Here is a 14,702-nt window from a genome sequence, read left to right as displayed (position 1 = left end):
CCCTGCATTTCCTCTCTCAGTTTGTTCTAATATTACAACACCACCCTCCCTTGCTGAGATTAGACAGGCACAGAGGTGGGGTTGTTTCTGATGGCAGGTGAAGACATTTCTCTTCTGTTGGTCTTTTCCCACCAATAGTAAATTTATGAGTGACAGATAAGGGAATGGTTGATGCTGGGGGTTTTTAAAATTTCAATTGCATTGTGTTCTTATATTGTATGTACCAGAGTATAACCTGCTCAAAGACCAATAGGTGAAACTATTTAATTAGTTAGTCAATAAGACCATTGCTTCTCTTTCGTGAACTGGAAAATTACAACTTGTCCCTTTGGCAGTGACACTTCAGGAATGGAACAAGGGTGTGGGCCAACCCCCTTGTGATCAAGTTATCATTTTAATGAGGATGGAGTATTAACTTGGGTGGGTGCTGTTTTATTTGGAGGGTGGGGTTGTTTTAAATTGTTGTTAAATGTTATATGTTAATTTTGATTTTTGTATTTGTGGGCTACAGTACTGTTCAGGGACTTTTGTCAGGGAGGGTATTGTTCTTTAGTCTGCATACATTAGAATTGTTAATTGTTACGATTATTTTTATTTTAATGTTTTTATTATGTTTATTATGTATTTTCTGCTTCCTGTATTGTAACTGTGTGTTGTAAACCAACCTGAGACCTATGGCTATAGGGCAGTATACAAATTGAATACATGATGATGAAAATTTGCTAAATGTATATCCTGCCTTCTCATCAAATGATATTCCATATGGGTAACAATAATAAAAGTAAAGTACAAAAAAAAATGAGAAAGGAACAGAATATTCACAGAACTGAAGCAATAATTTTGCAAAGATTTCTGATTTTGATGCTATACAGTACTGCTCTTTATAAGCATGCTTTAAAAAAACAAACCAAAAACCTCTCTGTCATTAGCAAGTTGTTAGAACTGACTCTCACAACTTGCTAATGACAGGGGGTTTTGGGTTTGTTTATTTTTTTAAAAATGACCTTGCACCCTTATTTACCCCGGGGTGGATGGCCATTGCCAAAGCTCAGCTCCATCCGAGGGTGGATGGCTTGAAGCGGCTCCTGTGCCGCTGCCAGGAATATTGTATAGCCAACAGACTGGAACTGAACTTCGCAAAATCTAAAGTGCTTGTTTTCTCAAGATCTTGGAAGCCTCATAGGTGGGAGGTCAGTGGAAACCCGTTGCAACCGGTTAAAAACTTTAAACACCTAGCAATTCACTTCCAATATAGCACTTCCTGGAAATACGATTGCAAGTTTACACTTAACAGAGCGGATACTCTAGCTCTGGCTATCACCCGTTTCTTCTTTAACAGAGGGATTCAGTCCATCAGTCCAGCTGCACTAAAGGTCTTTAATGCCAGAGGAGCCCCAAAACTCCTGTATGGCATTCCATTATGAATTGACACAGTTAACCAATTGTTGGAACACATCCAATCCAAATTTCTGCGCAAAATTCTGCGGTTGCCAAATTGTGTGCCGTGTACAGCCATGTGTCTGGAAACTGGACAAGGGCTGTTGAAAACCAAAGCATGGCTCATCACTATAAAATTCTGGCTCCACCTAAATTTTGTGTCCGATCCATTCTCTTTTAACTTTCCACATACTGGCAGAATCCCACCATTCCAAATGGCTAGCTTGCATTGAGAGCAAAATCAGAACCTGTGACCTATCACTCGAATTGCTGCTTATGCTCCCACAATTGGAAGCATTCCAGACAATCAAGCGCAGAATCCTAGAGATTGAATTCCAAATCCTTTGCAGTGAAGCCAACAAAACCTGTTCCCCATTGGGGTTAGGAATTCCACCCTCATTGGGCCAGGTGATTCCATATTTACACCAGCTTTACGATCCCCACCTACACAGAGCTCTTTCCCTAGCAAGATTTAACGCCTCACTGTCTTCAGTTTTGCAAGGTAGAGTCCCGGAAATCCCATCCTCGGAAAGAAGCTGCCTTTGTAGCACAAAACAGGTCGAATTCATCACACCCGTTTTATTTTTATTGCCCATTTTATGCAAAAATATAAGTATTTGGCCCCCTTATAGAAGGAGGGGGTTTATCTTCCAGGGTGTCTAGTCTGCTGAACAACTGTAGGGATGACATTGTGGAGAATGTGGAAAGATTTTTGAGTGACGCTATGAACTTACATCACCATGGATCCTAAGAGACATCTTTGTACCTCGCGATGTCTGGACAGTTTTATCCTAAAGTATCTCCTACTATGTTTCGTTAACTGTGTTGTGTTCTGATCCATGTATGAGATGTACTTTTTCTATGCCAATAAAGGAGATTGATTTATATATTTAAAAAACCTAACTCTCCCTCTTTCTCAGTTCTTGTGTGTACATCACATTATGCAACATTTATCTCTGTACAAAGTAATCCTTTTTTGCTTTCCTCGCCATCCTGCCAGCAGTTGCAACCGTACCAGCAAGAGGACTTGCCTACTGTGAAGACCACATGGTAGAACCTCCCATATCACCAAGGCCTGGACAGCTGCAGTCAGGACCTTCACAAGCACCATCTCCTGAGCCTGAGGGACTAAGGGCACCCACAGTCCTCTCACCCATCCAGCCACGCAAGGAGTGCGCAAGGCAGGAAGCTATGGAGTGAGCACAAGGGAGTGCCGGCCTTCAGGCCAGAGGGTTGGCCCTCCATTAGGAACAGAGTGGGAGAGGTTTGTGTGGAAGCATAGACTTTAGAAACGCTAAATTTTCTTTGGACCTTCGTAGGAGCAGGCTCTGCGTTCAGGAGCTGTCTGTGGTGCTGCAGCTTCAGACCTACCTTGTGGTTTTACTCCTTGGGCCTCAGGACCAAAACATGACACATTATTTTATTCTACCCTATTCTTTGTGTTCTAGTTATTTAGACACAAATGTTTACATTTTTTTAAAGGGAAAAAGGACAAAAGGACAGGTTCCCCCCCTTTAACTTTCCACAAACACCCCAACTACCACCTGTGAAATAGTCAACATCCCTTGACAGATTCCATAGCTGCTAGACATTATTGTGGAGTTCTCCAGAGATTGAAGGCACAGAATCTCACAGGTGTGCATTTGGTGTCCCTAAAACCAGTGGTGGTGAAGGGTGGGTATGATATCAAATAAACAAAGTTTGCAACACCCCATGTACAGCACCCTGATATCCTAGGGGATTGTAATTTTTGAAAGTTACAAAGATGATATACAAAACAGATAAAGGATATGCGCTCAACCCCTCTTCCAATGAAATCAGTAGGACTTGTCTTCCTCCACCCTATCCTTAAAATCAGACTTTAAAAATACATTTGATGATTCAGCAAAGTGGGGGGGTATAAGAATTACTAAGAGTGAAGCACATGATAACACAGGCTGGGTAGTGAAAGTGACGATGCCAGGAATGTTATTTGCCAGGTGGATTTCTGACAAATGGAGGTGCTGTGGTGGGAACATGGAGTTGGATCCATTAACTCAGGGGTCCCCAAACTACGGCCCCCGGGCCGGATGCGGCCCAATCGGCCTTCCAATCCGGCCCGCGACGACCCCCGCCGCCCGCTGCCGCCGCCCGCTCTCACGGCGCGCGGCGCAGCGGCGATCTGAAAAATCGGCAAAAAATCGCCGAAAATCCTTTGTGCGCATGCGTACGGGCCTCTCCCGACCCGGAAGAGGTCATTTCTGGTGCACTTCCGGGTCGGGGGAGGCCCATACGCATGCGCACAAGCGATTTTCGCCGATTTTTTTTCCGCCCGTGTGCGTGTGCGCATGCGCACGGGCGAGCACTCCCCCGCCCTCCGGCCCGCTGCGCGCGCACTCCCCTGCAGTCCGGCCCACCGCGCGGTCGGCGCGGCGGGCACCGGCCCGCCGCTCCGTAAGTCTGGGGACCCCTGCATTAACTTATTCTAGTTCCAACTCCATGCTCTCTGCATTTCGGCTCCAGAATTTAAGTTCAGAATAACTTAGGTTCCGCTGAAATCAGTAGGATAAGTTAACCATGACATCAATGGGAGCAAAGTTCAACTGGTTGAGTCTGGCTCCAACCAATACGATATGTATTTAACGCATGCAGCTTTCATCTTCTTTCCAGTACTCATACTGAGGACTACCCACATGGTAATGATTTTAAAAGCATTGCTCTGCTTCATCACAAGAAAGGGCAAAAGTCATCCATCAGTGCTAGAAACAGCCCTGAAGCATGACTGACAAGGATCTGGAGAACTCATCTCATTAAGATTGCCTGGAGTTGCATGGCAACCACACGCTTAAATACCATGCCCAGGAAAGGAATGTTAGCAACTGGCGAATGGTTATTAAGACCTTCAGGGTTTCCATAGGAACAGCCACACCACCACTTCCTCTTTCAAGGCAGCTGGAACCATCAGCTTGACACAACTGATATCCCATGCACAACTGATCTCTCACTGCAACCTCAGCAGCAACTCTCAACAGTCTGCTTTGACACAGCTTCAGCTCTGAGTTCAGTTTTGAGTCTAAACAATACTGTGGCGAAAGACATGGAAAGATTCCGCCTCAGGTACCAAAATGTGCCAGGCTGGCCCTAGATCTAAATATCTTGTTGAGCTACTCAATTGTGAAAACCAAAACAGGCTAGAATATGCTATTTTGGATGCATGCTGCACAATACTCATTTCTTCCACTGATTCAATGCCATGTGTTGGAACAACAGGAACCTCCGCACAAAGCAAGCATGCATATGCCATAGTGCCGTTCTTCTGATGTCTGATAAACTTACAACAGATATGTAGGTGTCAATATGTAAAAGTAATTAAGCAATTGATATTTTATATGCACACACTGAGGTAAACATGACAAGGAGAAATTGAAAGGAAGGTAGTTCTTACCATGCGCCACCCATCCATGTTTACACTGATCGCAGGTTCTCAAGTTTATCTTCCCCGGTTGGAAACATTCACACGTGCAATTTACCAGTGTGCAGCGTATGGCCTGGAAGGAGAAAAGGAAAACCAACTTCTATAAACATCTTACTGGACGAATAATCACATAAGAAGTAGAATTTTTATAACTCGCTGCATGTCTAAGGGCCTTCATGTGCATTATCTTAATGTGTACAGCTTACATCAGACCCTGCAGGGAGGTAGGTCAGAATTGCCATCCTATATTGCAGATGCCTGGTAGAAGCGTAAAGGAACAACAGCAGGTGATCTGGCAAATTCCACGATTCAGATGAGATTTGAACTCCCAGGTTCAGAATAGTTAACCTTCTTAGCCACTACACCAGGGCTCTGGAACCTGCAGATGTTGTTTGACTCCAACCATCATGAGCCATAGCATGGCCAATGGTCAGAGAAAACAATGTCTGGGGAGCCCCAGGTTTCCCATTCTGCACTGGATCAGATCTCAACACATATTCAGACCACTATTTGGAATCTTGGCTATTATCAGAGAAATATGCAGCATTGTTTTGTTTTGTTTTATAAAAAAAATCTTTAAATATATGCTTTCAGAATATTTGTCATTTTCATTTCCCTACTGCACACATAACAAAATGTAAAACAAAAATTGACATGAAATGGCTTGCTCTATTTTCATCTCCGGGGAAGGGGGCTGTCATAAACAATAACTTTTTTGTTGTCGCAGAGCAATTCCAATTATAGGATGCATTAAGGCATCAACATCGTGAAAATGAATAAACACACTTAAATAATGTAGACCGAAGTCCCCGTTTGGTTTTTAAGAGTAGAAGACAATGTGTGTTTGTGTTGTACAAATTTCAGCTTTCCAAATGCCCAAAGGATTTATTTTTTTAAGCTAGTTATCTCTTAACACTGTAACATGTCATTTTTGGTTGTAACTAAGAATGAAGTACATACTGAAATATGCATAAATATGGAGCAAAGGTCTCTCCACTCCATTGAAGAAGAAAAAGTTCTCAAGTTTCTATTTTGGAGACTTGTAAAATATTTAATTCAGTTAAGCATCAGAATGGCCACTGGCTCTGTGTGTTCCCTAAGCAACAATACAATGATGGAGATAGAGAAGAGAATTGATTCAGGAACCATACAGCAAATTTCATTGGCTGCATCACTTGTACAAGGCACAGCTGTTCAACTTTTTGACAATCTGATGTGCCCTTTAGAAACATAGTCTCCCACCATCTGAAAATGAAATATAAGTAGGTAAGAATGAAACACATACATTATGAAAAGAAAGATTACTTTGGAAGGGAAAGATGGATAATTTCTTTAAACTATAAAGCAAATACATAAATAATGACCAAGGCTCTCTCTTTTTAGGCCAAGACCTCAGTTTTTTAATAGTTCTATAGATGACCTGTGCTCCCTAAACTACTAGTGGTAAATTTATGGCATGCATTTAAGCTTAATTTGCACACATATTTTTGAAATGGAGGGCATTATATTCATCATTCACACATTAACAATGTACTGTAACTACTGGAAATGCCAGGAAATGATCACTCTACCAATTTAGATGCAACCAGTGATTACTTTAGGGTCAGAGGAAGGAGCTTTTGTACCTGTGCTTGCAAGAGCATCAGAATTCCCCGAATGCAGCAGCAACTGATTTACGGAAATGCAAATCTCCACATTATAGGAAATAACCACCATTGCCTTGAAACAGTGGTTTCGCTGCAATCTTTTATATATACACCCACTCACTCACTCAGGCATCCCACTACACTTGGGAGAGATCTACCTCCGAGTATAGATAGGTTGTGTCACACCGTTTATTAATTAAAGTTATAGGCTAGAAGTTTTGCTGGCCTATTCCATATTGTTGGCTTTGCAAAACTGCAACCCTTTGACACAGCTAAGCCCACTCCCTTTAGTCCACTGGAGTTCAAGAGCAGCATTTGGGTAGCGGGAGCAGGCAGTAAGTAAAGCCCTCTTGTACATGTATAATGACATATCTCTCCGTTCATGTCCTTGCTTGATATTACCAGCCCCATTCAAATAAATGTGGCCTCTCTTTGAGCAAGTAAGTGCAAAACAGGGGTTATTTGCACATGCATAGATCATGTTTGATTATTTTTTTCGGTTGTTCTCCGATTAAAATCTGGCTGCTTTTCCTTACATGATTTCCGACAAAGGTATATTTTCTATATGCCTTTTGCTTTTCTCTCTTCAGCTGCTGCTTCATATCGTACTCTAAAAAGTATTGCTGGATGCAAGCGCGGGTGGGGGGAGGGGAGTTTGTTGTATTGTACCTGACAGTTAGGAGTTTATCAACCAACGTCAACCGACCAACTGTTCATTAGCAAGGTTGTAAAACAATGTTGTACCTAGCGGTAATTAAAGGGATTAGAAATATGAAATATAAGGGCACCCACAAAATTGCTGAGTAGGCAAGAATAATATATGTGATTGCGAGCGACCAGACGAAGCAGGGAGGGTTCTACCGAAAGGTCTCTCTGTGTTCAATACTTTATTGACTCAGTGATATATCAGATCTCCCCTAGTCAGTAATGGTGTCTTTCTCTAATATGTTCATTAATTAATGAACTCAGTAATTAATTGCAACTGCAAAAGGGCAAAAAGCATTACGAAGTGCAGCTCCTTGTACTAACAAATGATTTCTTTCAAATTCAGTTTTTAGCATATCTTTCACAGTTTCCTGGTGTTTATTTTACAAGTGGGTGCAGCAATCTCACCCCACTACAACTGTGAGCTTTGCTAAATTATATCTATATTGAAAGCTCGGAATTATTTTCAACATATTCCACCTCTCCCCTCTTTTGTTTTTTGTTTTTAAAAAAGATCATTCGGTTGGTTATTAAAATTAGATTCAGGCTGAAATGCAGGTTTTTTTAGTTCAATATTACAGTTTATTGTCTGAATGACTCATTTAGCTATGTTTAAAATTATTAAACTGGGGTGGGGGGCTTCCTCCTTCATTTGAACAAACATTCAAGGAGATTTCAGGTCAAGATTTAAGACAGCTCAATCACCTTGTATCAGGTTTCAACAATAAATTATATAACATCTGAAAATGCTATAAGGTTGCAAGGTGAATGACAGGAAATTACTGTAATCACTTGCATCCTGATCCTAAATACATTTACTTGAGCATCTGTTTCATTGATTTTTTTTATCATCTATTTCCAAATAAGTATGGTGACTAAGAACCACTTTTCTTATATAAACATTGACATAGCTCTTCATGGTGAAATGTAACAATAATTCTAAAACAAACAGTCTAATGCTAACATAACCTTAGCATCACCATTCTTTAACATGGCCAAAAACCAGTCAATTAAATGTCAAGTGTATTTGAACCCTCGCTACTCAAATGACAGTAAGGCCGGGGCTAATTTGTCCCTCCCCCAAACTTTAAGATGCATAATTTTTGCTCCGGACCATCCAATCACCAACGAGATGCGCCATCTTTGATTAACATTATCCAGGGGGACAATTATATCGGGTCCCTGTGTTTACCAAATAAGAAAGTGTTCCGAACGAACAGAAACAATTATGAAAACTAGAGAGCTATTAAATAAATCTTATTTTGGTAAACAGAAACTTGTTGATAAAAATTAGCATCGGGGGAGAGGGGGCCGGGAGAAAGGGAATTTCCAACATGTGCTGTATCACCTGTAAAATATAAATACCAATTTTTTAAATGTAAAAAATGGGATGAGAGAATGTCTTTATCACAGCAGGAGCTTGTATATTGCATCGACAGTGGGGGGTAAGATAACTTTTTCTTGTCAAAGTCCACATCTCAACAGTGGGTGGGTCCTAGGCTAGTTGTGTGTGGAGTCACAGCCCAAATGCTCAGGCCTTGACCCCCAAGTAGGCTGGAGGCCCCTTGTTTTCCTCTCTGTCCTCCCACCACTTTTCCTGTCTTTTGCCCCAATTTCCAACCCCTCCTCCTTGTCATCCATAAGAAATTGGGTTGAGGACAGGCTACAGATTTCCAACAAGCAGTAGCCTGGCAAAACTGAACTGAGTTGAAAATGAAAATCTCAAATGACCTTTTGTAACGTGATGCAGTATTTTATTTGATTTCTTGGATTGGTTTTTAAAAGCTGTTTTTAAAAAAAGAGCACTGAGAGGTTTTTTCACACACACACACACACACACACACACACACACACACACACAATTTCAAGATGGGCTTCCAAGAAAGATTTTATTTTCTTTTTTTAAAGCACTCACTGTATAAAGTTTTGGTAGATGATGGGAAAACCTTTGGGCCCCCAAAGTATAGGTGCAGGCTAAATTACATTACTTCACACACAAATAAAAGGGTATAGCCCACTAGATCCACCCCAACGGTTCCATCCGCTCCGGCCCTGGTCTCTGTCTCATCCCTGGGCTTAGCTAGGGAACAAACCAAGGACTGTGAGCAGAATCACCGTGGCGAAGTTCAAAAACTGGATCACAGTCCAGGTGATTAGATGTGGGAAGCAAGTGTAGAATCATTTAAAGTCGCCGTTATGGAAGATATTAATAGAGAACTGTCAAACAAATTTGAAAGATTAGCTATGATTTCCGAGGAGCATTGTAATGAGATTTAGTACCAATATAAATAAATCCCACCTGCATAACTGGCCTGCATTCACTTAAGAGTAAAACGCAAGATCTTTTTTTTGCTGACTCAGACTGGAAGAGAGAAACTAAACACTACCACCACCCAAGGAGATATTACGGAGGAAATGTATAGATGTACTACAAGCGGAATGTGAAGGCCAGATTCAGGGTGCAATAAGCCAGGGCCCCCAAGAAGCATTATGTTCTGCCATGTAAATAATCCACAAGTAGTTAGAACATCAAATAAGTTTTCTGGACACAGACCTGACACAGTGTTTCTTGCATTTCCAGTAAGATTATAAATGTCTCCAAGGAACCCTTATAATATCAATGGAAAAGTCATATTTCCATCTAAATCCACCCCTATGCTAGTTATATGGCAGATCCACTTTCCCTTTAAAAACCCTATTTACACTAAAATCATGTTTAAAGACAAGAAGACACTCTAAAATAAGCCCTGTGATTTCAATAAGCACCAAGGTTTTTTTAGCAGTGCTTCCTATCTTTGGGTCCAACTCAAGGGTTTAGAAATGCTGTTCGATATTGTATTACAATATATTAGCATTAGTGGTAATGGTAGCTTTTCAATAATGGGGGCGGCGGGGGGGGGGAGGCCTGGTGGCCTGAGAATGAGCAAATCAATCCAGTATTAATTGATTGAAATCCTGGTGGTGGCAGGGAGAAGAATTGATGTACTGATACGGCTGTTGACAAAATTACTCTAGTTTGTACTGTAGTATGGGAGGAAAGGAAGAATTGATAAAATGAGCCAGATATCAATGGTTTGAAAAGCAATAGATAATAATAAGAGTCCTATAACTGGAGGTCACTCAAAGGTCATATATTCCAACTGCTGATACAAAATCCAAAGTAAGGAAACTCCCAGAGATAGATTTTGATTTGGGAGACGGTTTAATCCAAGTGGGATCTAATTGCATAATCCTAGTGGAAGTGGGGAGGAGGTTAGCCACAGAAGCCTGGAGAGAGGGAATTCGGAAAGGCAGGCAAGCAAGCAAAGTTTGTGGGAGGGAGGCAGAGCCATTCCCTCTGGTTGGGCTACGGTTACCCTGATATTAATCTGAGATAAAAAATGACCGTCTGCACACCAGGCAAACACCTTTTAAATTCAGCAGCTGACTGAGTGGGCAAGTACAGTGCATGTGTGAACTCTTGAATCCTTGACCTTGGAAATGCAAAGGTCCTGAACTACACACTATCTGTGTGCCTGGGATGGAATTATGGTTCACGGACATTCAGAGTGTTAGGATTTTACACAGCTCCGTACAGATTAATTCCGGAATATGAGCAAGTTAACTTTGCAAGTTTTAAACCAAACTTTGAAGGCACACATTTCATAGAATCATAGAATTGTAGAGCTGGAAGGAACCCTAAGGGTCATCTAGTCCAACCCCCTGCAATGCAGGAATCTCAGCTAAAGCATCCATGACAGATGGCCATCCAACCTCTGCTTAAAAACTTCCAGTGAAGGAGATTCCACCACCTTCCGAGGGAGACCCTTCTGCTGTCTAACTGCTCTTACTGTCAGAAAGTTCTTCCTGATGTTTAATCTCCTTTCTTGGTTCAGGTCCTACCCCTCTGGAGCAGGAGAAAACAAGCTTGTTCCAATCTTCATGTGACAGCCCTTTAAATATATTTGATGATGGCTATCATATCTCCTCTCAGTCTCCTCTTTTCCAGGCTAAACATACCCAGCTCCCTCAAATGTTCCACATCAGGCTTGGAAGCAACGCAAGGAAGTGCTATCCTGATTTTAGAGGCTCCTAAAGTAGAACAATAAAATTCTTTACCCTGCATTTCAGCGCTGCTAAATACTCCTGAGCCTTGCTACATCCCTTGCTTCCCAGTATCACAGTCAGATATACCTTGTGAGAGGATCAGTGCATCTTACTGCTATATCAGTAGTTTTACATCATATTATATTAGTATTGTTTCTGACTTGTATTTATTTTCACTAATACAATTTGAAAGGTGCTAATATCATTATATTTCTCTGTGGCATTCATGAAAACAATACTAATATGATATGATGGCAAGAATACTAACAACCCGTAAGACGGCTGATGAGATAACAAAGGTACTTTCAGTCAGGGAAAACATGTAGCACAGAAATGTTTTACAAAACCATGCACAACTGTTCTTCAGGGAGAAGCTGGAAAATGAAAATGACTCTGGGGAGTAGAAGAAAGGGAAAGATAAAATGGCATTTGAAATCCTCTATCAGTACTAAGAAGCCCTGTAGTCAGACTCAGGAAAAAAACCAAAAACATCCCATGCAGTTATTTCTGGGAAATGTTCTAAGAGAGAATCAAGTGCGCAGCAGTTGGGAAAATGGTGAAATCCATGTTAGGAATTATTAGGAATGGGCCTGAAAGTAAAACAGACTGTTATACAAAACTATAGTGAGACTACACTTGGAATACTGTGCACAGTTCTGCTGACATCAACTTGTAGAGGTGGAAAAGGTCAGAAAGCAGCAACCTAATGAAGGGGCTCAAACAATTATCTGAAGAAGTGTGCATGCACACAAAAGCTCATAGCAATGACAAACTTAGTTGGTCTCTAAGGTGCTACTGGAAGGAATTTTTTTATTTTGTTTCGACTACGCCAGACCAACATGGCTATCTACTTGTAACTTCTTATGCAATGTGCACTGATTCAGCAAACCTACATTAAAATACAGTATAGCTAAACAGTTGCTCTTTCTATTTGTTGCAGAAACACGACCAAAACCTAATCTATTAGAGTTCTCTATTCATATAAATTTATTGAAGATTTCCTTATTGCCACGCGCGTACACACACACACACAAACACAAACACACACACGCACACACAAGACCGCTTGCTCTGCTGAAATAACAGGCTACACAGAGGTAGAAATACAATGAAAGACGCTATTGAGTGGCACAATAACATGCGCCTCCCTCTCCTATGAGCACTGCATGTTTGGGGTGCCCATTTGCACTTCACACTATACATGTTCACAACACGAAATATTAGGTAACCATACTGTACATTGCCAGACATGATTACTGCATAAAATATGGAGCAGCAATTAGCCGGTGTGGTCAAATGGGGCTTTGACCTGGAAGACCTGGGTTTAAACTAGGAGGGAAGGATGATTCAGTCTATTTTTGATCTACATCATTTCATATTCATAACTTTGTGTTTAGACATATATTATTCAATACCTCCTCCAACAAAATATGCATTTCTAAGTGTATTTTCTCTCCAAATGCATGTTTCTCAATATCACTTTTTGGTTGGTTTTTTAACTGAATCCTAGTAACGCAAATAAATAACCTGGACTAGGAAATTTCCTTGTGCTGAATTCTCTCTCTCTCTCTCTCTCTCTCTCTCTCTCTCTCTCTCTCTCTCTCTGTCATCAAAATGTCCATTCCTTGACTCACTCTGGCTCAAAAAAATGCCAGAAGCTTCACTGCCACAAATGCAATATGGTATAAAAAATCGTCTTGGTAAGGTGGGCTGGAGAGCCTAGCGCCGTGAACATTAACCCCTAACACCCCAAACATTTCCCAACATTTTAGAAAGATTAAAGTTGAAAGACTCTGCAAAATGCCTTAAATCCATAAATTACACTCTATCTGTATCGAGATTAATGGATCTCTCTTATTTCTTACCCCCCTCCAAAAAATGGACTTTTTGATCACTAAATTCTGATAATTAATATACCATTTTAAGCGCTCCCTTATTATCTTATTAGTATTATTGTGCTTCCTTGTTAATTTGGCAGACTGTGGAAAAGCCAAGCAATAACATTTTTGCTAACGAGGTACATTAGAAATTGACATTGTTCCTGTCTCCAAACTTTGACATGAAAGAGAATGCGATTCCAGTAATTGCGAAAGAGACAGTTAAAACTTTACTCCATGGTCAGAGCAGAATGTTATTATGTGTAACTGCTTATTAAAAATAACCCTTATTGGTTCTCTCTAAAGGATTTTCTTTTATACATAGTTTTATCCTATAATTTTGTCCCTGTTGGGCATGCTGCCTAAATTTAAACACAAACAGTCAAGCAATGAAGAAACATTAACACATTTACTGTGAACAAAAACTCCCAGTTGTACAGTGAAATTTTAATACATTTCAACTTATCTCTTTTACTAATGGGGAGAGTACAAACCCTGCAGGAATTCGCTCTGCAAACCGGTAATTACAGTAGACTCACTTCTTATATAAATATATATGGTGCATAGGTACACTCAGTCAAGAACCACAACTGCCCTTTTGATGTAAGTTACAATATAAATATTTGTGGGAGGAAATATTATGAAAATCTACAACAATTCTAAAGGAATACATTATTTTTTGGGAACGTATCCTTTAACTGTTCTTATGTGCACATATTTATCAAATGCATTTGCTTGCTTGAGCTCAAAACTTATAAGCATGCTTTTTCATTCTTAATTCTCTCCCCTCCCCCCCCCAAAAAAAGAGAGAGTAGCATTCTAAATACATTTGCCACTGGTTCAGAATGAGTGCTTCCAGTCCAAAGAGATGAAGATGTATTGCTACAAATATGCAAATATATTGTCTCCTCTTGTATTCTTTTGGGCTGGGATTTTTACATACAGATGTGTGTCTCCACCCCCATCGTTCTGCCCGGACACTGAGGTCCAGTGCCGAGGGCCTTCTGGCGGTTCCCTCATTGCGAGAAGCCAAGTTGCAGGGAACCAGGCAGAGGGCCTTCTCGGTGGTGGCGCTCACCCTGTGGAACGCCCTCCCATCGGAGGTCAAGGAGATAAACAGCTACCAGATTTTTAGAAGACATCTGAAGGCAGCCCTGTTTAGGGAGGCTTTTAATGTTTAATTGATTATTTTGTTTCATTTTTCTGTTGGAAGCCGCCCAGAGTGGCTGGAGAAACCCAGCCAGATGGGTGGGGTATAAATAATAAATTATTATTATTATTATTATTATTATTATTATTATTATTATTATTACTTCCACTCTATCTATCTACAGCATTTATCTTTTTTTTGAAAAAAAATTATTCAAAATTTTCAGCGTAACACAAATTAAAACTATTTAATTATTTATCCCTTCTGGACTTCCCCCCACCCCACCCCACCCCACCCCACCCCTCCCCTTTGTTTCCTTACACATCTTATCTTTTCCATTTAATCTC

At 40.7% G+C, this 14,702-nt stretch overlaps 1 protein-coding gene across 8 annotated transcripts in view; it reads right to left on the bottom strand.

Moving 5' to 3' along the window:
* BNC2 (basonuclin zinc finger protein 2) overlaps window positions 1-14,702 on the bottom strand; it is a 394,027-nt gene that overhangs the window by 144,428 nt on the left and 234,897 nt on the right. For all 8 annotated transcript variants that reach the window (XM_035140457.2, XM_035140455.2, XM_060268829.1 and 5 more), the window contains one exon: window positions 4,862-4,964. In XM_035140457.2, the coding sequence (XP_034996348.1) occupies window positions 4,862-4,964 (103 nt within the window). The remainder of the gene's footprint in view (window positions 1-4,861; window positions 4,965-14,702) is intronic.

Source organism: Zootoca vivipara, chromosome 16 (genome assembly GCF_963506605.1).
Source record: "Zootoca vivipara chromosome 16, rZooViv1.1, whole genome shotgun sequence".
In the NCBI taxonomy this organism is placed as follows: Eukaryota; Metazoa; Chordata; class Lepidosauria; order Squamata; family Lacertidae; genus Zootoca; species Zootoca vivipara.
This window is presented reverse-complemented; position numbering and strand designations above follow the sequence as displayed.